Here is a 27,649-nt window from a genome sequence, read left to right as displayed (position 1 = left end):
TGATTCCCGCCCCCCAGGGCTTTGTCCAGTGCAACGCCCGCTAGTGGATCTGGCCAGCCAGCAGGATCAGCGGCTGCCACCTCCCCACCAAGCCGGTTCCTCTGCATCACACCCCTGGACCCCCCGACGCTCGCAGCAACTGTAGGGGGTGGGGACGAGCATGGGGACGGCTTTGGCGAGGGGACGAATCACACCAGCCCCCAGGCTGCACCCCACTCGGGGGCACGGATCCCCCCAGGGGAGAGGGCAGAGATCTGGGCCCCCCAGCTGGGCACACAGGCCTTGCCAGGCTAGAGAGGCCCACACAGCACTAACTCCATGTGCCCACGCTTATGCCACGTGGGAGCTCATGGGAAGGTCAAAGGTTGAGCCTGACCTTTGACCTCTCCATGCCTCTGTGGCCGGAGGCCTAGCCCTCCTCCTGCTTCGTTGTTATTGGTTCAACCGCTTGCCAGTCACCCGGCTGTCCCAGCCGATTGGTGGAGTTTGAAAACCTTCCGCGCCTCCCTCCGGCTTCCTCGGCGTGTGAATGGCTGGTTTGAGCGGGCCGGCGTCCTGTGATTGGTGGATGGTGGCCGCTCCTCGCCCACGGCTTGCACGCAGTCCGAGCGGCGATTGGTGGGAAGGGCCGGAGCTCAGCGAGCTGTGATTGGCCGAGGGCTTTGGGCGGGTTGGACGGAGGTTTGAAGGGCTCCTCGGGCTCAGACGTTAACGGAACCTCGGACAGAGCGCGCGGGACCGATCGAGCCGGGACCCCCCCCCCCCCCCCCGCCCCGGACACCGGGACTGAGGCGGATCGGGACCGATCGAGCCGGGACCCCCCGGACACCGGGACTGAGGCGGATCGGGACCGATCGAGCCGGGACCCCCCCCCCCGCCCCGGACACCGGGACTGAGGCGGATCGGGACCGATCGAGCCGGGACCCCCCGGACACCGGGACTGAGGCGGATCGGGACCGATCGAGCCGGGACCCCCCCCCCGCCCCGGACACCGGGACTGAGGCGGATCGGGACCGATCGAGCCGGGACCCCCCGGACACCGGGACTGAGGCGGATCGGGACCGATCGAGCCGGGACCGCCACCCACGACACCGAACCGGGACCGCAGCCAAGTCTTCGCCCCCCGGAGTCCCCGCCATGGAGCTGGACCAGTCCCTGTCGCCGCTGAGGGTGGGTCGGGGAAGCCTCGCGCCCCTCCCCCCGGGACACTCCCCCCAACACCCCCTCCCTCCGGGATCCCTTCAGCGCCCCCCCCCCGGCCCCCCCTCACCCCCCCCCCGCGCTCACCGTCGCACGCCCCCGGGGCCCGGCGCATCGGGCCCGTTGCGGTCCCAGCTGCAGCGGGCTCGGGTCTCTGGCCCTGGCTAACTCGGGGGGTTTCTCTCTGGCCCCAACCAGCCCGTGGACGAGAACCCCAAAGTCGGCAAAGGGAAGAAGGAGGCGGCGGCGAAGAAGCGGCTGTCGGTGGAAAGAATCTACCAGAAGAAAACCCAGCTGGAGCATATCCTGCTCCGGCCCGACACCTACATCGGCTCCGTGGAGTTTGTCACCCAGGTAACAACGACAGGCCCAGGCCTGGCCTGGCCCGCTTCACCGGCATGTACCTACCAGGAGCTCCTGCTCCCCGCTGGGACTGGCAACCCTGGAGTGACTGAGGGCCTCTTTGTGCTGCCTCCCTGCAGCGCCTGGCCCCTGGGGTTCGGTACAGACCTGGGGCAGCCCCACGCAGGATCACAGACTCATAGACTATCGGGCTGGAAGGGACCGCAGGAGGTCGTCTCGTCCCACCCCCTGCTCAAAGCAGGACCGATCCCCAACTAAATCATCCCAGCAGGGCTTTGTCAAGCCTGACCTTAAAAACCTCTAAAAAATGGAAATTCTGCCTCCTCCCTAGGGAACCCATTCCAATGTTTCACCACCCTCCTAGTGAAATAGTGTTTCCTAATATCCAACCTAAACCTCCCCCACTGCAACTTGAGACCATTACTCCTCCTTCTGTCGTCTGCCACCACTGAGAACAGCCTAGCTCCATCCTCTTTGGAACCCCCTTTCAGGTAGCTGAAAACAGCTATCAAATCCCCCCTCATTCTTCTCTTCTGCAGACTAAACAATCCCAGTTCCCTCAGCCTCTCCTCATAAGTCATGTGTTCCAGTCCCCTAATCATTTTTGCTGCCCTCCGCTGGACGCTTTCCAGTTTTTCCACATCCTTCTTGTTGTCTGGGGCCCAAAATTGGACACAGTACTCCAGATGAGGCCTCACCAGCGTCGAATAGAGGGGAATGATCACGTCCCTCAATCTGCTGGCAGTGCCCCTACTCATACATCCCAAAATGCCATTGGCCTTCTTGGCAACAAGGGCACACTGTTGACTCACATCCAGCTTCTCATCCACTGTAACCCCTAGGTCCTTTTCTGCAGAACTGCTGCCTAGCCATTCAGTCCCTAGTCTGTAGCGGTGCATTGGATTCTTCCATCCTAAGTGCAGGACTCTATATCTATGGCGCGCCCCAAATGCGCATCCCCCGCTCTCCCTGCCCACACACTCCCCTGGTCTATAAACCATAAAGCTCTTACATGGGTTAGTGAGTATGACTGGAAATAGGCAAATAGTGCTCGCTTCAGACCGCTTTGTTTAACTTGAATGGCATGTTTTCCCTGGTCTTTTAGTACTGATCTCAGCTGATCGATGCATGTAGCTTGCTTGCATAGTCATGTTGCTATACATTAGAAAGAAATCACACTACTAAATAGAGCCTGTTCAGTGGTACTTAATTCCTAGACATAAATGGAAAATCATTAACATTTTAAACACAGTTGGCGAGCAATGTGGTTTTGGTATATAAATAGCAGATCAGGAAATCATGGTAAATCTAAAGACAGTGTTTCTTAACTTTATTTTCAGCAAATGTGGGTTTATGATGAAGACGAGGGCCTCAGCTGCAGAGATGTGAGTTTTGTGCCTGGGTTGTATAAAATCTTTGATGAAATCCTAGGTAAGTTGAGAGATGACAGTTCGGTTGCTAGCAATTTATTCCACTGAAAACAAATTGTGGATTCTCTATGTGTTTACTAAGAATCTGTAACCAACATTTTCGTAACTTTTGCATCATTCAACCAGCTCTGTGGTTGATCAAATAATATCCATTGAATAGTTTGATAAATAATATAATTGTGTTGGGTAAAAATGAGTGTAATGTATGATGGTAATTTAAGATAGTGTTTCTAAATTCTGAGGTCTTGAAAGGTGTCCTTTGAAAGAAAGTCACTTTGTACTCTTAGTGTGACTCAACTGAAAACTGCCTCTTTAACATGGAAAATCTGTGAAGCCCCAGATGATTCTCAGCAGCCTCTCTTCCTGAATTTGTGTATTTGTTCTCTTGAATACTCTGAGTTTAATTTTGTTATAAGCAACTCAAATTTAAGTGTCTCATCTGAGAATGTAATTTGGTAAATTTACAATCCTTTCTCCATTTTAGTCAATGCTGCAGACAACAAGCAGAGGGATAAAAACATGTCCTGCATTAAAATTACAATTGATCCGTAAGTCTGATTTCATTTTTCAATGGTTTCCCATCTCCTCAGGTGCCAATATGGACAAAAAGAAAAGGAGTACTTGTGGCACCTTAGAGACTAACATTTATATGAGCATAAGCTTTCGTGAGCTACAGCTCACTTCATCGGATGCATTCAGTGGAATATGGGGAAAGTAGCTCAGCATTCTGGGACGCAAGGATTTTCTCCTTCTGATGCTGTTCTATTAGACAGGTTTCAGAGTGCTATTAGAGTGGCATAAATAAAGAGAGCTATATGTTGTAGCCCATTGTTTCTCAATGACTGGTCTGACCAGCGCTGGTCCCTGAGATCTCCCTGACGCAGTTTAGGAAGGCAGCAAGCCAGTCCCTGGTATAAAAAAGATTGAGAAACACTGTTGTATCTCACCCAACTTAGACGAAATGTAACTCCCCAGCTCATCAAATATCAACCAACTGTGAAAGCTTGTTTTTTCCCTAATCTGGTTCTCCCACAAAGTGGTGATTTCAGGTCAATTCTCTGCTTTTATTCTTTATTCTCTACCTATTTTGCCCTTTTCAATTTATTTCCCACACACACACCTTTTTCTCACAGAGCACAAATATTTGGCATGTTTAATGTCATCAACTGTGTCTGCACATCTTTGAGACAATGGGGATTTAGTTGACTTGTGCTCCCTCTGCCGACTGTTTCTGCAGTTGCTGAACAGAAACTTTGCTTCTGCCAAAATGGTGGCTTTTTTCCCTCAGGGGCAGATGTGATTAAAAATATAGATTAGATATTTTGAATCCAAAGAATATTTCACATGAGATAAAAGTTTAAGGTTTTAGGCCTTAAGGCATTTGACAATTTTGCTAAGACTTTTTAGTAAAGTAAAAGCAGTAGCTGTAAATCAAGAGAATTTAAATGTATGTTGCCAACTGACTTGGGCCCAGAAATCTGACCTGTGTTAGTATTGCCTTGAAAGAGCATTTTAAAACAGCCTTTTAAAAATGACTGACCAATCTGCACTACTAGAATCCAAAGCTTGGTGTTTGCCTGTCATTGAAATAATGAGTTTATTTCAAACATCTAAGAACAGGGAGTGGTATATAACTATGGCAAATAAAGAGCTCTTTGTTTTAGAGCCCCTTATGAACAAATTATCTACCAAAGGGATTTGTAAGGCTTCATATGACATTTTTCATTCCACAAGTAACACAGTTCAGTCGATTTCACTTTTACAGGAAAACATTTTTCTTTCCAGGGAGAATAATACCATCAGTGTATGGAACAATGGGAAAGGTATTCCTGTTGTAGAACATAAAGTGGAGAAGGTCTATGTACCTGCTCTTATCTTTGGGCAGCTATTAACCTCCAGCAATTATGATGATGATGAAAAGAAAGTCACAGGTAGGAGACTGTCAGAAATTCCATATATTAGCCGGGAAAATATTTTTGTGCAGCCTAATCAGCCTAAGTGCGTTCACTGAACTACCCAAGTGTGAGTGAACAAGAGTTGGCAGCAGAGGAGCAAAAGCTATCCAGATTTAGTTATCTGCTGCTTGTTCTGAGCAACAGTGAAACTCACAAGTCCTTTTCAAGTGTCACTGAACCACAAACTCAGTTTCTGCTGGGAGTCCTTTTCAGAGGGTTCTGAATGTTCAATTATAGAAGACACTCTTCCAGTGAGCAGAGCCACTTCTCTTCTGGAGCAAGAGCTCTAAAACACAGCATCGTTGTCGTTATCACTTCTGCTGCCCAGAAAGCAGTGGATTTCTCTCTCCTCAGTAGAGACAGGGTAGAAAGGAGGGTCAAAAAAAAATTGAAGGAAGAAGAGTGGGAAACTCCTTTCAGATAACATTCAAAAATAATTTGAATAGAGCAATGGTTTTCAGCCTGTGGTGCATGGACCTCTGGGGGTCTGCAGACTGTCTAAGATTTCCAAAGGAGTCCACACCTCCATTTGAAATGTTTTAGGGGTCCACAAATGAAAAAAGGTTGAAAACCACTACAGTAGAGTGCTCCACCTTCTTGCTAATGTAGAAATGGAGGAGCTCCAAATTTATCAGAGACCTGCTGCCTATGAGCAGTACTAAAAATTGAGCTCCAGAGCCACATTAAAGGAAGCATCCAGTACCCCACTTTCCAGCAGATAATGTACTGTGATGCAGAAAAGGGCCAAATCGCTGTGAAGGATTCAATTTCATTGGAATGTCAATATTCCAATGAAACATGGCTTTAAGATTACATACCAGGCGCACAGGGCAGCTTTGTGTTTTATCCCACATTTTGGTCATACCAAAGTGACCGAATTCCTATTAAAATACTCTACACTTTTAAAGCGTTTATCATAAAAAGTAACATAACACAAGGATGATTGCTTTATAATTCCAGGTGGTCGAAATGGTTATGGGGCCAAATTGTGCAACATATTCAGTACCAAATTTACAGTGGAAACTGCATGTCGTGAGTACAAGAAACTGTTTAAGCAGGTATGAATGATCTGCATGGCTTCAGTTGCTTATTTCAGTAGGGTGTAATTCTAGAGGAGTAGATTTTTGAATGCTTGCCTTCAATTTGCTCCCATAATATGCGGGTGCAATTTATATTATTTAGATCCAAGTGTCACAACTGGGGTAAATTTGGCCTACAGTCAGCCACTGTACTGACCTGTAAATTTAATTAAGTATTGTCTGAAAATCCCAAATCAGCTATTAGAGTAAGAATAAAGGGACCAGAAAAAAACAAATTTTCCCTAAATTGTTAAGCTTAGTAATAAATTCTACCTACGTTTTAAAAAATTCAGCTATCTACTCATGTATTTGAAATTTGCATCTTATCAAAGTTCTCTTCCCCAGACCTGGACGGACAATATGGGAAAGGCTGGTGAAATGAAACTGAAATACTTTGATGGAGAAGATTATACTTGTATCACTTTCCAACCTGATCTGTCTAAGTTTAAAATGACAAGTCTGGACAAGGACATTGTGGCACTGATGTCTCGAAGAGCGTATGATATTGCTGGGTGCACGAAAGATGTCAAAGTCTTCCTAAACGGAAAGAGGCTGCCCGTGAGTGACTGTTTCAAAAGCATTAATTCCTATATGTTTCCCTTCCACATAAGCTGTGAGATTTGTGCCTAGATAATGCAAAAACTTAAAAAATATTATGCAGTGTGGGAGTGGAGTTCACGGGTGACTCTTCTGTGTACTCTGAGCAGGAGCATTTGAACTAATAAGCATTCATATGAACCTGTTGTCAACAAGCTGCCTGCATTTATCTCTGCAGGTGAAAGGATTCCGTAGTTATGTGGACCTCTACGTGAAGGACAAGGTAGATGAAACTGGTAATGCACTTAAAGTTATCCATGAGGAGGCAAATAATCGCTGGGAAGTGTGTTTAACTTTAAGTGAAAAAGGCTTCCAGCAAGTTAGCTTTGTCAACAGCATCGCCACCACAAAGGTAACTTTTTAACCACATTTAGACTAGCTAATGGTGGGGTTTGTTACTAATTGTGTTGTTTATCTTGGCATTTTTCATGTATATAATCAGTTAAAAATCGTTAATTTGCCTAATATGCAAAGGCTATATGTAATTGCAATGCATATGGCTGGTGACTAAAACATACAAAATAGTCTCACCCTTTCCCTGAAGCTTGAGCTCATGTTTGGTCCTTTCTCTCTAGGGTGGCAGGCATGTTGACTATGTAGCTGACCAGATTGTAAATAAACTCATTGAAGTTGTGAAGAAGAAGAACAAAGGTGGGGTTGGAGTAAAGCCATTTCAGGTACAATCTCACGATTTGCATGGTGGAAAAACAAACCGCAGTGCTACTGTGAAGTGAAACAACAATCTGTAGGATACTGTTTGTTACATTTATTTGATAAACCCAGCTTTTTTTTAACTAAGTTAGGAAATACTGCAGGTAAAGTGCATTAAATAAAGAAGTCTCAGTTTCCAGTTTTAGTGAACTATCTGCTCTTTATTCAGCACCTGGGAAAAATAGCTTTGGCTGACACCCTCTGGAGTCAGAACACAAGAATGTGTTTAGGGCAGTCTAGGGTGCACAGTGTATACAATGTATTTCAGTTTTAGTGTGCCCACTTAGAATTGAACTGCACTAGGAAAATGACTTGCTTGGAGAATATCTGTTTAGCAAAACAGCCGGTGATTTTCTTGACAATCCTAACAAATATAAAATCGATCATAAGTGTTCACTGGCTGTCTCAACTACTCGAATCTTAATTGGTACTGCTGTGAAAATGCCCTTTAATTCTGTTCAATCCTAGACATCTAGTAACATTTTTAAAAAAAAAAACCTTTACTGATTGGTAGTTGAGCAGACAGTGTGTGATGCTGGCAGACAGGTGTCAGGAAGCAGCTGGGAGCGACACTAGTAGAATGAGATGCGTTTGTATGGGTTTGTCATGACTGTTAAATTTAATTACAGGTGAAGAACCACATGTGGGTTTTTGTGAACTCCTTGATTGAGAACCCAACCTTTGACTCTCAGACTAAGGAAAATATGACTCTGCAGGCAAAGAACTTTGGATCAACTTGCAAACTGAGTGAAAAATTCATCAAAGGTGTAAGTATGGAGGTGCAGCAATTACATGCTAGCTAGAGGCACCTGTGAAATTGCCTCTTAAATTAAATGTAGTGAATATAGTACCTATGAACTAATTTCAGTTAAATCAGTGAAAAGAATATAATTTAACATATCATGTCATGGTTAAGACAACTTCCACAATTGGTTCTTCTGTATTGCAGGCAGTCAGCTGTGGTATTGTGGAAAGTATTCTAAACTGGGTAAAGTTTAAAGCTCAGATCCAGCTGAATAAGAAGTGCTCAGCTGTGAAACACACCAGGATTAAGGGTATTCCTAAACTGGATGATGCCAATGATGCTGGTAAATGTTTTAGACCATTTCTAAGCACAGTCATTTCATTCAAGCACAGTAGCAAAGTCTTTATCTCAAACAAACGAGAAAAACCGTTTCCTATCCAGTCATGTCATCTACAGGAAATTATTTAAACTGAGAACAGAAAAATTGTGTGAAATATAGTTTATATTAAATTTTCTCTTCTCGAAATTATTGACTTTTTGGCAACAAGTGCCAACTGCTGTCCCATGTTAAAATTACTCATTCCACAGATAGCACATTTCCTAAGAGTGTATAAATTCTGAGCTGACTTTTTTAATCAAGATGTTGATGAGAAATGAATTGCTTTTCTAGGTAGTAAGAATTCCACAGACTGTACACTTATCCTGACAGAAGGCGACTCAGCCAAAACACTGGCTGTTTCTGGTCTGGGAGTGGTTGGGAGAGACCGATACGGAGTATTCCCCCTTCGTGGAAAAATGCTCAACGTACGAGAAGCCTCTCATAAACAGGTTAGTGGGAATGCCTTTGGAAACAACTACTTCCGAAAGACATGGCATGCTTTAAGTGTAGTGAAATATGCTCTGAGCTATTCCACTCTAGTTGGAAACCTAGTGTAATGTAACTATAGTAATGGCATCTTAAATAAATATTTGAGGCTATTCTCACCATCAGCCTGTCTTGCTGATTAAGGAGCAGCATTGACAGATTTAGAAAGTGAGTCCTATCTAGTGCTTTGCCTGAAGGATAGTAGCTGTGATAGGCAGTGTGAAATCTGTTTGAAATGTCTTAGAGTAATTTAAGTGCTAGACATCAGTTTGAACAATAGTACATTTCAAAACAGGAAAGAGACTCAATGAGAAAACAAAGCACAATCAGCAGGGCCTGCCTGACCCAGAGCCTTTTCCTTTGTCTTTCTGAATTACATGAACTACCATGTTTCAGAGTAACAGCCGTGTTAGTATTCGCAAAAAGAAAAGGAGTACTTGTGGCACCTTAGAGATTAACCAATTTATTTGAGCATAAGCTTTCGTGAGCTACAGCTCACTTCATCGAATGCATATTGTGGAAAATACAGAAGATGTTTTTATACACACAGACCATGAAAAAATGGGTGTTTATCACTACAAAAGGTTTTCTCTCCCCCGCACCCCACTCTCCTGCTGATAATAGTTTATCTAAAGTGATCACTCTCCTTACAATGTGTATGATAATCAAGGTGGGCCATTTCCAGCACAAATCCAGGGTTTAACAAGAACGTCTGAGGAACAGTGGGGGGGGGGGGGAATAAACAAGGGGAAATAGGTTACTTTTTATAATGAATCAGCCATTCCCAGTCTCTATTCAAGCCTAAGTTAATTGTATCCAATTTGCAAATTAATTCCAGTTCAGCAGTCTCTCGCTGGAATCTGTTTTCAAAGTTTTTTTGTTGAAGGATAGTCACTTTGGGGTCAGAAATCGAGTGACCAGAGAGATTGAAGTGTTCTCCGACTGGTTTATGAATGTTATAATTCTTGATATCTGATTTGTGTCCATTTATTCTTTTACGTAGAGACTGTCCAGTTTGCCCAATGTACATGGCAGAGGGGCATTGCTGGCACATGATGGCATATATAACATTGGTAGATGTACAGGTGAATGAGCCTCTGATAGTGTGGCTGATGTTATTAGGCCCTGTGATGGTGTCCCGTGAACTACCATGTGTGTTCTGGAAAATAAGTCCTTGTCCGGTGTAATCTTTTTTCAGATAATGGAAAATGCTGAAATCAACAATATCATCAAGATTGTGGGTTTGCAGTATAAGAAGAACTATGACGATCAAGAATCGCTGAAGACCCTTCGTTATGGAAAAATTATGATTATGACAGATCAGGTTAGGTTCACTTAAAGACCAATATTCCTAAAATCAGAAAAATTACTAAATTACAAGAGAAAATATGGCTAGCAGATAAAGCAGGGTGGATCTGCATTGCTCCTATTAGCACTGTTTTACCTGACTCTGGTTATCCATGTGTTCTTATCACACTCTCTTAACAGTTTCCACTTCGTACTGGGGCTATCATACTTTCTTCTCATAACATGAAACAAAATAAAGCAGTGGGAAGTATTTCCACCCTCTGCTGCTGCTCTGTAGTGCTGAACTCTGTGCCAGGCAGATTGGGAAGTCTGGAAAGAGACTAGCCCCTGGATGCACTCTGACAGGTTTCAGAGTAGCAGCCATGTTAGTCTGTATCTGCAAAAAGAAAAGCAGTACTTGTGGCACCTTAGAGACTAACAAATTTATTTGAGCATAAGCTTTCGTGAGCTACAGCTCACTGCACTCTGTGGCCAAGAATGGTCTTCCAGCATTTTCCCCGTTTCTTGGTTAAGTTCCATGCTAAAATCTGGAGATCATAGTCTGTTTTCCAAATAGTCACACAGGTTGGTTTCCATGAGCTGGATCCCGGGAAGTGCTGAGATTCAATGGGAGCTGAGGGTGTTAAACATCTCCCGAGGATTGGATCCTATATTGCTAAGCTGAGGAGCAGTTGCTTTCCAGCAGGCTTCTGGTTAAAATCTGCCTTCTGAAAAAACTGTTTCAGGATCAAGATGGTTCCCATATCAAAGGCTTGTTGATTAACTTCATCCATCACAACTGGCCATCTCTTCTAAGGCATCGTTTTCTGGAGGAATTTATTACTCCCATCATAAAGGTAAAAGGCTTCATAGATCGTAATCTAAACAAGTAGAGGAAAGTGTTAGTCTGGAGCTCCATGTGGTTTCACGATTATAATTTTCATTCCCTCTAGGTTTCAAAAAACAAGGAGGAGTTTTCATTCTACAGCATCCCTGAGTTTGAAGAGTGGAAAAACAATACTCCAAATCACAAATCCTGGAAAACCAAGTACTACAAAGGTTTGTCATAAACCCTGTGTGGTGGTGCTTGGAGGCCAAGTAAGAGCTCTCTCATTAACAGATAAATAGATACATGAGTGAAATATACATGTTCTAAGATAGCACAATAAACCACTTTGGAGATGTGCAAAGGCGAGTGCCTAAAAACCCATGTTAAATGGGCTGTCACTTAGTCTGTTTGTTCAGAAAAACATCTCTCCAAATGCAGCCATGATCCTGCAGGTAGCCATTCTCCAGGGGTCAGCCCTATCTGCTTAGTTCACTGGATTTATTCTGGCTGTCCACAGTGCAGAGCCAGTGAGCTCTGTTTCCTTCGGCTCTGTACTGATGGCAGTGCACGCTGAATTCTGATTCCAGAATCTTTTCATGCCAGTTGCCTGGTGCAGAACACAGCTGGCTGATCAGAAATTAGCGTCAGCCTGAAATACTAGCTTTTGGCATTTGTGGAGGTCATTGGTAGACTGAATGTATAACTTTTCTGCGGGTGACCTTCCGCTTAACTCTTGGATATCATGATACCTTGCATTTGTGCACAAGTACCTTGCATTTTAAAGGTAGTTTGTTTTCATAAAGGCATCTTTGCAGCATGTCATCAAAAGTTTACAGGATATACCACGGAAGTTAGACTTGCTGAAATATTTCTTCAAACTGTAGCTTAAATTGTGCAAGATGTTATTTTGACTCACTGATATTGGCTCTGCAGGTTTGGGTACCAGCACCTCAAAAGAGGCTAAAGAGTACTTTGCAGATATGGCAAGACATCGAATTGGCTTCAAGTATTCTGGCCCAGAAGATGATGCTGCGATCACCCTGGTAACTAGGAATACCTGAATGAATTACTGACTTGTTACTACTTTTAGTATTCTGTTACTTAGTGTGCTGTGTTGTTTTCTGTTAACATGGTCTGAGGCCTTTGCGCATGAGACAAAGTATCTTTGTTTCCGGGCTACAGTTCAGGTCCAACCAGTAGAATCTCATCTGTCCGCAGATCTCAGGGCTGAGAGCACTGTTTTACTAAAGACTTTTAAATGTAGCTCGTGAGAAACTAATCATTCGAGCCCCATTGACGGTTTCAGCCATAGTAGTAAATATTCCTTTAGGATCTTTCTACCCAATCCCTGGCCTTTTTAATACGTTACTGTCAGATGGGATTCTGCAGCTTCACTGAAACAATAGTTCACCAGAACTCTGAACATGCCTCATTTTAATTGGGTGCTGATGCTCAAGCATACTTCTGATATCCTACCCAATACCATGAAGCAAGCTGTTCCAAAACATACAATTTATCTAGTTCTTTTTTGAACCCTGTTAGTGTCTTGGCCTTCACAACATCTTCTGGCAACGAGTTCCACAGGCTGTGACTGTGTGTTGTGTGAAGAAATACTTCCTTTTGTTTCTTTTAAACCTGCTGCCTATTCATTTCATTTGGTGACCCTTAGTTCATGTGTTATGAGGAGTAAATAACACTTCCTTGTTAACTTGCTTCACACCAGTCATGATTTTATAGACCTCGATCATATCCCGTTAGTAGTCTTTTTGCCAAGCTGAAAAGTTCGTCTTATTAATCTCTTCTCACATGGCAGCTGTTCCATATCCCTAATCATTTTTGTTGCCCTTTTCTGTACCTTTTCCAATATATTTTTTTTGAAATGGGATGATCAGCTCTGCACACGGTATTCAAGATGTAGGCATACCATGGATTTATAGAGGCAATATGATATTTTATGTCTTATTATTTCTGCCTTCAGCTTTAGCTATGACTAAGAGTAAGTTATTGCATTTACTATGCTGTTAAGCCAGCCTGTTTAGCAAGTGTTGGGCTTTGTTCTTCTGGTTCAGGCTCTCCTGCATACTGCTTTCATTGATAAGAGTAGTCCCCTGCGGGGACGCCCAGTAGAAATGGTCTTAAACTTGACTCTTTTCATTTTGTGAATTTACAGGCCTTTAGCAAGAAGAAGATCGAGGAACGGAAGGAATGGCTGACTAATTTCATGGAAGGCAGAAGACAACGGAAGCTACATGGTCTGCCAGAGGTGAATGGTTTTAAATACGTTGAGGAACGCAGTTCCCTGTCTTTCCCTTTCCCCAGGACTGAGTGCAGTTTCATTTTGGTATATTAGAACAGTGTGTAATATAGGTTCATGGAGCCGGCCAATAGGAGATAGGAAAATTACTGGGATGTTTGCAGAATGCTACAGAGCAGCATCTTCCTGCCCACTCCTCTCAGCTGGTTTGTGTAGACTCAATGTCAACTGACCAGTGATTAAGTTGATTGGATGCAGAACGCTTACCCTGGGAATAGCTTTCTAAATAGAGAAGTGGTAAATTAAACTGGATTGTGGGAAGTGGAATTTCATTTTTATAGTGATGGCAGGAAGCATTTGAAAATGGCAGCAATACAGTTGGATTCAACTAGCTATATAAAACAGACTTTCGTTGGAGCAAGGCCATCTTACTATGACAGAGGATGTGGGTACGAGCTCTTTAAGGCAGTGTTTCCAAAACTTGGGATGTCGCTTGTTCAGAGAGAGCCCCTGGTGGGCCGGGCTGGTTTGTTTACCTGCCGCGTCCGCAGGTTTGGCCGATCGTGGCTCCCACTGGCCGCAGTTCGGTGCTCGGGGCCAATGGGGGCTGCGGGAAGTGGTGGCCGGTACATCCCTCGGCCTGCCATGCTTCCCACAGCCCCCATTGGCCTGCAGAGGCAAACCGCGGCCAGTGGGAGCCATGATCGGCCAAACCTGCGGACGCGGCAGGTAAACAAACCAGCCCGGCCACCAGGGGCTTTCCTTGAACAAGGGGCATCCCAAGTTTGGGAACCACTGCTCTAAGGCAATGTTAAATCTTTTTTTGTCCTTAGGATTTTGTGTATGGGAAATCCACTAGTTATCTGACATACAATGACTTCATTCACAAAGAGCTGGTCCTGTTCTCAAACTCCGATAATGAGAGATCCATTCCGTCCCTGGTTGATGGTAAGTTACTCCTAGATGGTAGGGTTTTTAGTATGTTCTGCCAAGAACTTAGTATTTGAATACTTGCATGACTATCAGGGAAGCAATATATAGTCTGTTGGCTTGAGTTTGGGACTGAGAGTCTGGAGTTCTGGGTTCTGGTCTCAGATCTGCAGCTGATTCTTTTATATCCATGGGCAAGTCTTAGTCTGACTAATGCCCACCTCTTTTTGGGGCGGGGGAAGTGCATAAATAACTTGGGGGGCCTCAGCTGAAAGGCATTGTAAGTGCACAGTATTGTACTGATCACTAAGGCAAATGTCATTTTCCCAATAAAGGTCTGAAACCAGGTCAAAGGAAGGTTCTGTTCACGTGTTTCAAACGAAATGACAAACGGGAAGTGAAGGTTGCTCAGTTGGCTGGTTCTGTAGCTGAGATGTCCTCCTACCATCATGGTGAGGTAAGAACCTACCCTGCACAATATTGAGGGGAAAATTCTTGACTCCATACTCAAGAAACTCCTAGGGGGAAATAGTGGAGGTAAAACTCCCAAACAGAATGGATACAAGTCAGTTTGCCTGGTTTTTGTGCATTAGACTCTGAATTTAACCCTACGTTGTTGGATCAGCTTACCCTGCTTGGGTATTCCGTCAGGTGCTGCCTCCATAAACTGGGCTAGTGACAACCAAGTGTGTTGTAAACGTGATACATGTAGGCTGAGAGGCATGTTTGAAAAAACTAATTCTCACTAAAGTGAATGGGAATTGGGCACTGAAATCCCCTAGGTGGCTTTGAAAATTTCAGCCTTAGTGCCTTGCAGTCGATCAGTGGCGAGGTGTACTGGAGCTAGCCACAGAGGAGGATGTCCATCCTGCTTTCCTGTTGGGCAGGGTGGGGATTAAACAGGCCTTCCTAGAACGGGTGAGGGGTTTTGATAGATGTTGCAGGGCAATCCTGCAAGTTTCCTCTGCCTTCTCAACTTGGGACAGAATAAAGGAATGTCTGTTCCTAAGGATCTGAAATTTAAGTTTTGATAGTGGGAATCAGATATCTTGTTTCATCAGTTTCCATTCTTATTGGCTTGACTCTGCCATGCTGACCTTCCATGCTAGTCCTGCCTTTCCCTGTGCTTTGCATGACTTGATCATGCGACTGTCCTTTCCAAAAGGAATTTTGCACTCTACGGTTTCAATTTATGTTTTCATTGCAGGCATCACTGATGATGACCATTATTAATTTGGCTCAGAACTTTGTGGGAAGCAATAACCTCAACCTGCTACAGCCCATTGGTCAGTTCGGTACCAGGCTGCATGGTGGAAAAGACTCTGCCAGCCCTCGATACATCTTCACAATGCTCAGGTCAGTAGTATTGGCTTGTCAGATTAGCATTTGGCGTGACTTAGACGGCTGCATTTGAAAATTGGACAGCAAGCACCTAGAATGAGAGACATTAATGATCAGAAGACATCCCTTTTTTAGCTCTGACATCAGGGCCTGTTCTTGCTACCCTTAACACTTCCTGCTTTTACTACTATCCCTTTTGTTATGTGTCAACATCCAAGTGAGACTTCTTTGGATTCACACTTCTTTGGATTCAAATCAGTTACACTCTGCTATTGCTTTCACAGAGAGGAGAAAGGAGTGAGATGAAACAGGTTGGGAGCAGGGAGGTACAAGAGAGGAACAAGAACTGAGGAGCAGTTAAGAAATGAGGCTGTGCTTGTAGAGTTAAGCTTAGTGTCCTTGTGGAGGTGTCCTTTTCTCTCTGACCCTGTAGCACCTTCTGTTACACTGTTGTAAATGTGTTCCTTGAGTTCATACATGATGGTTGCATTGACACAAGGTATCCTGTGGAACATGAAATCTTCCCAGAACTTCTGAATTTTGTACAGATCTTCGACATTTGGCCTGAGGTTCTGGGATTGCTTGTTTGGTCGTTTCTATATCCTAAACACAAGAATTTAGGCCCAAATCCTCTCGTCCTTTCTAGCTCATTGGCACGGTTGATTTTCCCTGCAACGGATGACAGTATTCTGAGGTTCCTGTATGACGACAACCAGCGCGTAGAGCCAGAGTGGTATATGCCTATCATTCCTCTGGTACTGATTAACGGAGCAGAAGGTATTGGCACTGGCTGGTCCTCTAGGATCCCCAACTTTGATATCCGAGAAGTAGTGAATAATATTCGCCTCCTGATGGATGGAGAAGAGCCCTTGCCAATGGTAAGTGGAAATCAATTACAGCTCAGTTTTGGGATTCTCCACCAAATATTGGCGCATTTATCAAAGTATAAGCTGAACCCAATGTTCTTTACTATTTAGCTTCCTAGTTACAAGAACTTCAAGGGTACAATAGATGAACTGGGACCAAATCAATACCTGATAAATGGGGAAGTGTCCATCCTGGATTCGACAACCATTGAGATCTCAGAGCTTCCAGTCAGAACATGGACACAGGTATGAAATGCTGAATTGTCCCCCGGAAAGTATCTTTTGTCCCAAAGAACCAAAAAGGGATGGCTGGTGTTCACAGCTTTGCTGCCTGGGAGAATGTAGAGTTGACTTGATTTAATTCTTTCCTCAGACCTATAAGGAGCAGGTGCTGGAGCCCATGTTGAATGGCACTGAGAAGACTCCACCACTAATATCGGACTATAGAGAATATCACACAGACACCACGGTCAAGTTTATCGTGAAGATGAGTGAACAAAAACTGGCTGAGGCAGAGGCAGCGGGGCTGCATAAGGTCTTCAAACTCCAAACAAATCTCACCTGCAACTCCATGGTACGTGCAGCTCTCTGCAAACAGGTTGTCACACGCAGTCTCTGATTGAAAGGAGTATAACTGAAAAATCAAATTTTAGTCTCAAATGCTTGTAGCATTTTTGAATGATGACAGGAAAGAGACTGCTGACAGCAAAAATATCCTCCCGGATGGAACCAAGTCACTTCATTGTTCTACTTTGCCTTTATGTTGCTATCTTAAAGTGCCATTCTATAAATATCTTTGGAAAGTCAGGGTGTGCCCTGGGATATCTGGGGCAGCATAAGGTGGTGTGGATTTGGTCCTCCTACTAGAGGTGATCCTACCATAATCCACTGGACACCCCCGTACTGTAACAATGCCAACACTGACATTAGCATTACATGATGGGGGTGACAATGCAATGTTATGATGTAACAGTTAGATCCCAAAGGGCAAAGTTTTAACTTTCAAACAGCCCCATGGGCCTGTAATATTTTTTCTAGGAGCTTTGAAATCCTAAAACTTCCTCTCCTGGTATAGTGGCTTACACAGAATCATAGAAAAGTTGGGCTGAGAGGGACCTCAAAGGTCATCTAGTCCAGTGGTTTTAAAACTTATTATTTTCTGGCGACCCAGTTGAAGAAAATTGTTGATGCCCACGACCCAGTGGAGCTGGGGATGAGGGGTTTGGAGTGTGGGAGGGGCTCAGGACTGGGGCAGAGGGTTGGGGTGAGGGCTCTCCCAGCTCTCATTGGCTGAACCAGTGCTCGGAGCAGGGGCAGTGTGCCGGAGCCCCATGGCCCCCCCAACTAGGAGCCAGACCTGCTCCTGGCTGCTTCCGGAGTGCAGTGTGGTGTCAGAACAGGTAGGAACTAGCCTGCCTTAGCCAGGCAGCACTGCCGAGGGAACTTTTAACAGCCTGGTCGGCGGTACTGACGAGAGCCGTCGCAACCCACTTGTCTTACATTCCACGACCCATTACTGGGTCACGTCCCGCAGTTTGAAAACCACTGGGTCTAGTCTATCCCCGACAGTGAGGCAGGATTAAGTATACCTAGGTCATCCCTGATAGGCATGCGTGCAAGCTGGAGTACTTTGTAAAATGACAGCTGTTTTGATTTTGCTATGTTAATTATAAGACAAATGTGCACCTCAGCATTGTGGGAATTCAGTAGTTTTGAATGTCATCTTCTTGCAGTTATAACTAAGGCTTTGTTCTCTGCCCCAGGTTCTCTTTGACCCTGTAGGCTTTCTGAAGAAGTATGAGACTCCTCTGGATATTCTCAGAGAATTCTTTGACCTCCGACTCCAGTATTATAGTTTGAGAAAAGAGTGGCTTACAGGAATGCTGGGTGCAGAGTCTGCAAAACTCAACAACCAGGCTCGCTTCATCCTGGAGAAAATTGAGGGCATAATAGTGATCGGTATGTAGTCTCTGTGGTGGCTTTGCGTTCTAATCAAATGTCCTTTTTAAAACCAGTTGCTCTCCTGTGGTCTCTTATCTATTCAACTTGCCTTTAATAACTCATGCCAGAGCGATCCTCCCTTTTTGATGAAATGCCACAGGAAGCCGCTTCAGTCTGCTTAGTCTTACTGAGCAGAGGATTCCAGTACACATTACTCAAAATAGGATGTTACATAACTTTTGGATTGTTTATTCTGTTCAGAGGTTGAAAGATTTTCCAGCAATTGTTTAGCAAAAACAGCCCACCAACTTCTGACCTAGTTGGGCTAAAATTGAGCGTGAGTGGAAGTGGTAATATTTGCTTTTCTGTTTCTAGTCGGAGTGGATGATTCTTGAGCCCAAGTTTTTTTCCCTGTATTTCCAGGTTGAAGTTCAGTGTTATGTTCTGACTGGACTTACATTTGGAATCCTGGGGAGATGCAACAGCATTTGGGAGAATCATGAGCTAGGAACAGAAAACAGCTCTTCTGGGTCTCCCAAAACTCTTTGCCACCTCTATCCAAAAGGATGTACTTTAGTGTGTGCACGTAACCAAATCCACTGAAGATGTACATAGATATATTTTCCTAAGGAGCAATGCTTCATAGTTTGTATCTGGAACCAACCTTGTTAAATGATTTTCTCCTCCCCTGAAATGCACCGAATACAAATATGCAAAGTGCTCAGGCAGGTGCTCTTAACAAGCATTGTAGCAACTTGGTGGCCTGACAACTCTTCATGATCAGCCAGGGCTCTACATTTTAGTACAGCTGCAGGCTCATTTCACATATTACTCTGTGGCTCCTTTGTGGTGACGTTTGCAGTAGGGATGGAGAGACTATTCTGTAGAGCCCTCTGGGATGCTGAGTTGTTATAATCATGTCGAGCTAGTCTTTGACTCTTATCTGTGCCATCGGTGCTGGCCCAGGATCTTTCCCAACATTACGATTTCATGGGTCAGTAAACGGTAAATGCAATTCCTATTCTCTAAGCCAGTGAAACACAAACGTCAGGGTTTCATTAACGGAAATGTCTGTTTACAGAAAACAAACCCAAGAAGGAGTTAATTCAGGTACTTATCCAGAGAGGGTATGAATCAGATCCTGTGAAGGCCTGGAAAGAATCTCAGCAGAAGGTAACTTTTCCATCAACTTCTTTTCTCCAAATCAACCTGTCTAGCTTCTGAACTGGCCCCATCACTTTAGTCTTGTCATTTGTTTTTTAAATCCTTGGGAGGTCTTCAGATACTAATGTGCTCTTTCTTTCTAGCACATAGGTTTAACTAGCAGGTGTGTTAGTGCACGGGGTCCTTTTGGAGAAAGCGAAACCAAATACAAGTTTTGTATTTTGTTCTGACAGTGATGAGGCCCCTTTCATTCTTGTTTCTTGTGGCACTGAGTTCCATAGTCTAGATTCAGCTGAGAAAGTTGTCTCAGAGCACAGTCCTCCTCTTTCTATGTAAACTTACTTATAGAAGTTGACTATTTAAATCTCTCTGTAGGGTGCAGAAGAGGAAGAGAGTGACAATGACCAGGATAACGAATCTGCTGCAACTTCCGGCCCAGACTTCAACTACCTGCTAAACATGCCCCTCTGGTACCTGACTAAAGAGAAGAAAGATGAGCTCTGCAAACAGAGAGATAACAAAGTATGCTGGTTGGTTCTTTTCTTTCAAAGCTAGAAAGGGAAGTAGTGTTTAAATTCAAATGAGCAACTAATGTTTTCTGATTGGCTCATTGTAGGAAACGGAGCTGGAAAACCTAAAACGCAAGAGTCCCTCAGATCTGTGGAAGGAAGACCTGGCTGCCTTTATTGAAGAACTTGAGGTATGTAGATGATCAGTGCAGACAGCTATAAGATCTTGATCTATGTTGTTTCCATCACAGAAGCCTAAAGAATATAACTTGAATGTGTCATATGAGCCTGATCTCTCCCTAGCAGAGGTGTAAGCCCCACCTGTATCCATTCTGCTGGGTAAGACAGGGTGTCCCTGCCCTGGGGCAAAGAGCTGGAACCAGCAGAGAGTCCAGCCAGGAACACTGGCTGTTGGAAGGCAATGGGATGGGACTTTGGGACAGGTAAGGGAAAGCCAGAACTATGAAGTAGTCAGGGAAGGCCTGGAGCAGAAAGCTTGTTGAAAGAGGATACTGCAGACAGGAGGATGCGCCTGAGTGGTCAGACTGTGTCCAGACTGTAGGCAGTACACGTGCAGCTTTGTACTGACCTGGCCTTTGTCCATTTCAGTTCTGGTTGCTCTGCTGTACATTATTACCAATTCCTTGTATTCTCAGAGTAGTAACCGGAACTGCAGCTCTGGCTTAAATAGTGCCTTGCAAATAGACAAATCTGTAGCAGTCTGTGGAAGCTTCACGTCATCAGATGATAGGAAATGCATCATCGAGTCATTAGAGTCTAGTCATTCACTGAGTATCTGCAAAGGGTTGTTTTTCTTGGTAGAACAGGAATATTTTTCTTAAGCTCACTGTTTTGGTGTGGTTTTTTACAATCACCTCTGCAGGCTGTGGAAGCCAGAGAAAAACAGGATGAGCTGGGTGGGAGAGCTGGCAAAGCTCTCAAAGGGAAAGGGGGGAAACTAAAGATGAAGAAGCTGCAACTGGCTGAAGTTATGCCCTCGCCACATGGCAGAAGAGTTATCCCTCGAGTAACTGCAGAGATGAAGGCGGATGCGGAAAAGAAGACTAAAAAGAAAATAAAGGTAAAACAAAACACTTGAAAGGACTCTTAGCTGGGATCCTTCTTCATCCAGCCTTTCCTGTGAAATTGCAATTTTGGGTAGGTGAACATGACCCTGCACAGCAGAAGCCTGCTACGCTTCTGTGCAGAGTTTAGGAGTAAAGAGAGAGGGGCAGAGAGTAGAACCTGTCCCAGGAATCATTGGAAGACTTGTTTGAACTGGTGTAGTCCACTGAATAGGAATCCTGTAAGAGACAAGTGCTGCAGGCATGTTCACCCCTTTTGCATTTGTGTTTCCAGTGACATTATTTCTAGTCACTCAGTGTATCATTGCTGTGGATGTTAGAGTCCAGGGCAGAGTTTAAACCAGATTCGACATTTTCCTATGGCTACTTGTAGTTATACAATTCAGCCAATCCCCACTTACAAAAATAAATGATCCCTCACCTTTTGTTTGCCCTGAAGCTAATCTCATGACTCCTTCCCACACAGCCTATTCCCTCAAACAAATGTTCCAGTTAACCTGCACTCTGTTTTTAAACACACCCTGCTCAGTTCTGCATCCTTCCACACCCTTCCCGGGATGCCACTGGGACATAAAAAGGCAGCAAAGCTCTGGCAGATGGGCAGGGCAATGTTTGTTTTGTATTTAATGGTTGACTCTTGCTGTTTAGCAAACTCATCTGCTTTGAAGAATGAGCACACCTGATTTGCTTTGGCTGCTCCTAACCAGACGAGCAGTTTATTGCTCCATGTACTGTAATGTGATATTTAAAACTGCGAGTTCATCCCAGTAAAAATGCTAATCTTTTTTATCTGCATTCAGCCATTTTAAATGGGGAAGAACCAGGCGGAGCTCTCATGTCTCTTTGTATCTTTAGACTGAAAAAATGGAACTTGAGGAGGATCAAGAAGGAAACTCATCAGAAGATAAGAAACCTGCAAATCTTAAACAAAGATTAGTAAAGAAATTTAAAACTGAGCCAGGTAAACATTTTGTACATGTAATCCCTTCAATGGAAAGCGAGGGCTGTTCCAAATTTGGTTGTATGAGCATGTCTGAGAATGGGAGGTGGAATCTGGGACCAGTATGCTCAAAAGAATTAGGTGAGGGATCTGCAAAATGGTCATTGGCTGGAGGCACAACCAGAATGTCTCTCCTATGTTAAAGCCAGAGTCCATTCTGCTAAGTTTTTAACTTGGACTAGAGCACATGTAGATTAGCTGATACCTCTGTGTGCATCCAACTCTCTCAGGTACTAAGAAACAGTCCACTCTGCCGTTCAAGCCAGTGAAGAAAGAGAAGAAACGAAATCCCTGGTCTGACTCAGAATCTGATTCAGAGTGTGATAGTGAGGTGGCCCCTCCGAGAGAGAGGCCGATTCGCCAGACAGCAGGTGAGCAATGCCACGTGGACCAAAATGGGCACTTAATGAAGGGTAAAATGGAACTTGAATCCTTAAGGCTTGGCTACACCAATTATAGAGGTCCCATAGTCAGATGATCCCAGCAAGAAGTAATTTTTAAGCTGACCATTTATTGTGTTACACACAAGAGCTAGTTAATTCCATTATTCAGTCACACATTGCAGCTCTGTCTGTCACACCTCTGGTGCACTGGGGCAAAAGTGAAGGGGCAGTAATCCTGAGCAACCCGAGTAATGTGGCTATTTTGTTTAACTGCAGCGTAACTATTTTATAAAATCAACTCTTTTGTTGGTTAGCAAGCCCAGATCTGTGCCCATTACATTGGATTCTCTCACAGGCAGAACCTTCAACATTTAGGAAGATTCTTATGGCCAATTTTATCCCTTCTGTTGTAGGTAAAATATGACACAGATAATTGAGATACATGCTATAAAACCCACTAAAGAGGTCTGATGAATTGTACAGTTAGCAAATGAATCGCATCTCTTTTACTTTGTTAGTAAAAACCAATTACACCTTGGATTCGGATTCAGATCTCACTGATGCAGACGGGACTCCTCAGTCTCAGGAGGTCAGCGAAGAGGATGTTGTCCCAGAAGCACACTCACCAGAGAAGTCTGCTCCCAAGGCCAGAGGGGCCCCCAAGTGAGGATCTTTCTGGATACAGTGCTTTAGAGCTGGGGTTTGCTGGGTTATACTCAGTGTTTTATATTGGATTAGAAGCTACATTTTTATTTTGTGGATTAATTGTTTAATATACATCTGTTCAGCAATGTGTCGTGGGGTTGTGTTCTAGGAAAACCAGTGAAAAGAAAGCTAAAGAAGAATCCAAACCACAGCAGGTGCAAAGTGCTATCTCTAGTAAGTATATGCCCTGAATGAGATATCTTTGGTTTGCCTTAATACCCTAGACTGGTTTAAAGTGTGTGGGCACCCTATGGTGTTTCGATACAGACAAAGCAGAAAGGTTATAACAAATTGAAATATCTCCTTATTGTGAGATGTTATTAGGAAGTTAGGAGAGCTGGCCTCAGGGAGCTGCTTTTATTCCAGTCTGGCTCTACAGATCAAATCGACTTCATGATTAAGCCAGAACTGAAAGTGGATCTCGTTCTTACAGTTAGAGTTGATCAGAAATGAGCTCATTCCAATCTTCTATTTACAATCAGACTGAAATAGTAAGAGCCTGGCCTGTTGAATTCACTGTTGATTTTATTTACTCGAGTTCAAATCCAGGACACCGATTATGAAAATCTGAGTCAAACTTCTGCAGCTCCTTCTGTCTCTGCCCCTCTTGCTAAGCCTGGAAAAGCTGCACCCAGAAAACCTGCTGTGGGCAAGAAAACCACCAGTGCCACTAAGGGTAGGTGAAGTTCAGTCTTTCAGAGCTGCAGAAAATCATTTAAAGGTTTTTATTACTGGTTACTAATATATTTAGAAACAATGGTTTCTAACTTGCCATTTAGAGGCCAGAGTTGACTTGTTGACTCACCAACAACCACATACCACACAACAGAACCACTAACCCAGGAACTTATCCTTGCAACAAAGCCCGTTGCCAATTGTGCCCACATATCTATTCAGGGGACACCATCACAGGGCCTAATAACATCAGCCACACTATCAGAGGCTCGTTCACCTGCACATCCACCAATGTGATATATGCCATCATGTGCCAGCAATGCCCCTCTGCCATGTACATTGGTCAAACTGGACAGTCTCTACGTAAAAGAATAAATGGACACAAATCAGATGTCAAGAATTATAACATTCATAAACCAGTCGGAGAACACTTCAGTCTCTCTGGTCACGCAATCACAGACATGAAGGTCGCTATCTTAAAACAAAAAAACTTCAAATCCAGACTCCAGCGAGAAACTGCTGAATTGGAATTCATTTGCAAATTGTATACTATTAATTTAGGCTTAAATAGAGACTGGGAGTGGCTAAGTCATTATGCAAGGTAGCCTGTTTCCTCTTGTTTTTTCCTACCCCCCCCCCCCCAGATGTTCTGGTTTAACTTGGATTTAAACTTGGAGAGTGGTCAGTTTAGATGAGCTATTACCAGCAGGAGAGTGAGTTTGTGTGTGTATGGGGGTGGGGGGGATGTGAGAAAACCTGGATCTATGCAGGAAATAGCCCGACTTGATTATGTAAAGAGTTGTCACTTTGGATGGGCTAGCACCAGCAGGAGAGTGAATTTGTGTGGGGGGGTGGAGGGTGAGAAAACCTGGATCTGTGCTGGAAATGGCCCACCTGTTGATCACTTTAGATAAGCTATTACCAGCAGGACGGTGGGGTGGGAGGAGGTATTGTTTCATATTCTCTGTGTGTATATAAAGTCTGCTGCAGTTTCCATGGTATACATCTGATGAAGTGAGCTGTAGCTCACGAAAGCTCATGCTCAAATAAATTGGTTAGTCTCTAAGGTGCCACAAGTACTCCTTTTCTTTTTGCGAATACAGACTAACACGGCTGTTCCTCTGAAACTTGAGCTTTTAGTAGTTTTGAAAAGGATCTGGAGTTTATGGCAAAGGGCCTTTTTAGTCACAGTCCTTTTTAAGGAAAAATTCCATTTCTGGACATATTACTGTGTGCTCTTTCCATCTCTGCTTAATGACGCATGTGAGCCTAGAGCCCGGGTCATGTGCTTTTAGGGTGAGCATCTGAATTTGGAAGCAAGAAAAGAGAAGGCTTCATAGAGGTCCCTCCATGTCTGTCCTGTGCATGAGGGAACCAGGCAGAGAAACAGTGGCGTGTGACATCACCACATTTCTGCTGGAAATGAAACTTGCAGGAAGCAAGTAACTAACCCAAAGGCTTAACTGCATCTGTTGCTGTTTCAGATACACAGCCTTCCATCATGGACATTCTAGCCAAGAAAAAGGCAGCACCCAAATCCTCCAAGACAGCAACAGCCAAGGCAGGAAGTTCAGACTCCAGTGTTGACACAGTAGTGCCTAGGAAGCCGGCCCCCGCCAAGGGGAAGAAAACCACCACCAAAAGGAAGCCATGCTCAGACTCGGATTCAGATTCTGATTTTGGGTCAAAGCCTCCCAAGTCATTTGCAGTTAAGGTTCGTATTCTGCCCCGCACCAGGCACAGAGGTGTCCCTGACCACGCCTGTTTTTAAGACGGCAAGCGCTCATTCTGGGGCATGACAAGTGTAACTTCAGTCATTCTAGTGGAACGGAGGCTGTAGGAGCCCCCGTGTCAGACCTCTCCCTGCTGCTGGCCTTGGGGCGTGTGGCCAGAGGAAAGCAGGTGCATTTGGGATGCTGCTAAGCCGCACCAATCCCAAAATGCTGTTTTGAACCCGGGCATGAGCCTGGGTGCCAGCCCTGAGAGCAGGGGAGCAAAGGGCAGCGTTAGGCGGTTTGAGAACACATCCTTGTATATCCGACTTGCTCTGGCACTCCTTGGCCCTGGCTCTGGCCCAGTGACTAGAGAAGTGTCCGATGCTACATACCTGTTTGCTTTCTCCCCCAGAAATCCAAGGTGGAAGACGAGAGCTTTCATATTGACCTAGAATCCGACTTGGACAGCCCTGTGGCGCCTGCTCCCTGCACAAGGCCTGGGCGTGCCCGAAAGCCCATTCAGTACCTGGAAGAGTCCGAGGAGGAGATGTTTTGAGTTTTAATATGAAGATTTTAAAGTGCTGACCGTATTGATCTACAAACTCGTTCTTGGAGAGGAGCTCTCAGCAGGCGCTGTCGAGTCTCCCCAGAGAATTGCAGATCTCAGATCCAGGAAATGGTTTTACTGAATAATTAGTGCTTGCCCCAAAATGTGATGCTGCATGTGAGTGCCAATCTCGTTTTCCCCCCGGGTTATACCATTTCCATGTGTTGGAACAAAACCCCCTCCAGCAAGAATCAAGCAGCAGTAGCATGTACAATTAGTGGCAGAGAATCCTATAGCCCGTTAGCTGGAGGAGCTAATTTCCCTGGCCTTTTATGGTCATTTTAGTGCAGAAGCAGACTTTTAAGCCCACCAAATATCTTACCACTTCACGTATGTTCCCTCCTCTTTTGATTGCCTTAAAGAAGCTGTAGACATGTTTTACTGCAAGTCTCTAGGCTAAACAACCACAAGAGATTCAAAAATACAAGCTCTAAAGTGGGGCGAGACCCCTTGGTCAGAGGGAGGTTTTCTTGGTTTTACTCTTCTCGCTCCTTCACAATCTGTCATTTCGTCCAAGCTCCACTTTGCTCTTTTGGTGGCCAACATTTTGCCACCTTCAGAATTTTCAGCCGTGACGCTTACGTCCGATTTGGAGCAACTTGCCCTGAGACGAAGGTGTGTGCGGCTCAGGCTGTGCCCGATCCGCACTCTGTGTTCCCGCCTCCATTGTGTTCAGCCCTGCAGTCGCTTCTTGGGTAAGAGCCCTTTGTCCCCAGGAATAAACTGCAACATTAAAATGCCTGTTGAGTGCTTGAGCCCGGTGCTGAGGGAGCGAGCGACCTTGGTGGAGTGGGGGCGTTGGTGATGAGGGAGCGCGGGGCTGGGGAGATGCCTTCAATACTGGCTACGGCCAAAGAAAATCCTTACCATTGAAAAGGAACACGTCAGAAGCAGGGTGGTCATTCCAGTGCCCCCATGGCAGACTGGCCATTAGGTTCCTGTGTCCCAGGTAGGGATATTAGCCGACTGCCACCTCAGTCCTGATGACAAGGGGCTTCCTGCTAACTTCTCCAGTGCCCAGCTGAGCAACGTGAGTGCAGTTTCTCTGTCAGGCCTGTTCATGCCACCCATTAGCTCGTCAGGGGTCTGAGTGCCTGGAGTCGGGCTGTCCAGGATACCAGCTTGAAGCCAGTTGCCACAGACATCTAGTGGCCAGGGTTTATGCAATCCAGGTGCCCACGCAGAAGGAGCTGGGAAGTGTCTTGTTCCTCTTCCCCGAAAAGGCATCCACTGGAGGATTTGCCCACTGTTTCTTTGAAGGGCTGATGTTCAATGTGTTTTTCCTAGAGCCAGTTCCATGGTGCTGAGTGGGATTGCTCAAGCGTTTGTCTCTGTAAATATTTTCTGTGTTTGTAACGTCCTGACATTCTAACGGCCATTTTTGTATTTCTGTAATAAAGGATTTTTACCCCA

At 44.7% G+C, this 27,649-nt stretch overlaps 1 protein-coding gene across 2 annotated transcripts; it reads left to right on the top strand.

Annotated features, from left to right (window-relative positions):
- The first annotated feature begins 720 nt into the window (after positions 1-720).
- On the top strand, positions 721-27,649 carry TOP2A (DNA topoisomerase II alpha). 2 transcript variants are annotated; one of them, XM_075123536.1, is made up of 35 exons: positions 721-1,170; positions 1,399-1,554; positions 2,904-2,994; positions 3,478-3,541; positions 4,779-4,924; positions 5,909-6,006; positions 6,373-6,585; positions 6,803-6,976; positions 7,200-7,301; positions 7,965-8,102; positions 8,285-8,423; positions 8,751-8,908; positions 10,144-10,269; positions 10,979-11,089; positions 11,186-11,291; positions 11,995-12,104; positions 13,232-13,324; positions 14,149-14,263; positions 14,581-14,702; positions 15,453-15,601; positions 16,233-16,464; positions 16,564-16,698; positions 16,826-17,026; positions 18,216-18,411; positions 19,475-19,566; positions 19,933-20,079; positions 20,174-20,257; positions 20,950-21,147; positions 22,007-22,112; positions 22,382-22,522; positions 23,086-23,197; positions 23,349-23,413; positions 23,778-23,915; positions 25,399-25,628; positions 26,042-27,649. In XM_075123536.1, the coding sequence occupies exons 1-35, from the start codon at positions 1,138-1,140 to the stop codon at positions 26,183-26,185; spliced, it is 4,665 nt and encodes a 1,554-aa protein (XP_074979637.1). In that variant the 5' UTR covers positions 721-1,137; the 3' UTR covers positions 26,186-27,649. The 2 variants fall into 2 exon arrangements, with proteins under 2 accessions (XP_074979637.1, XP_048685817.1); XM_048829860.2 differs by having other exon boundaries at positions 724-1,170; positions 23,053-23,197.

Source organism: Caretta caretta, chromosome 27, assembly GCF_965140235.1.
Source record: "Caretta caretta isolate rCarCar2 chromosome 27, rCarCar1.hap1, whole genome shotgun sequence".
In the NCBI taxonomy this organism is placed as follows: domain Eukaryota; kingdom Metazoa; phylum Chordata; order Testudines; family Cheloniidae; genus Caretta; species Caretta caretta.
The sequence above is the reverse complement of the archived record's forward strand: the minus strand, read 5'-3'. Positions and strand labels throughout refer to the sequence as shown.

What these genes read in the sequence shown, in the direction of transcription:
- TOP2A (XM_048829860.2), top strand. Translation starts at nt 1,138, where the DNA reads ATGGAGCTGGACCAGTCCCTGTCGCCGCTGAGG. An exon ending in TGATGAAAAGAAAGTCACAG is followed by an intron (nt 4,925 to 5,908) that starts GTAGGAGACTGT and finishes TTATAATTCCAG; the next exon opens with GTGGTCGAAATGGTTATGGG. An exon ending in TTATGATTATGACAGATCAG is followed by an intron (nt 10,270 to 10,978) that starts GTTAGGTTCACT and finishes AAACTGTTTCAG; the next exon opens with GATCAAGATGGTTCCCATAT.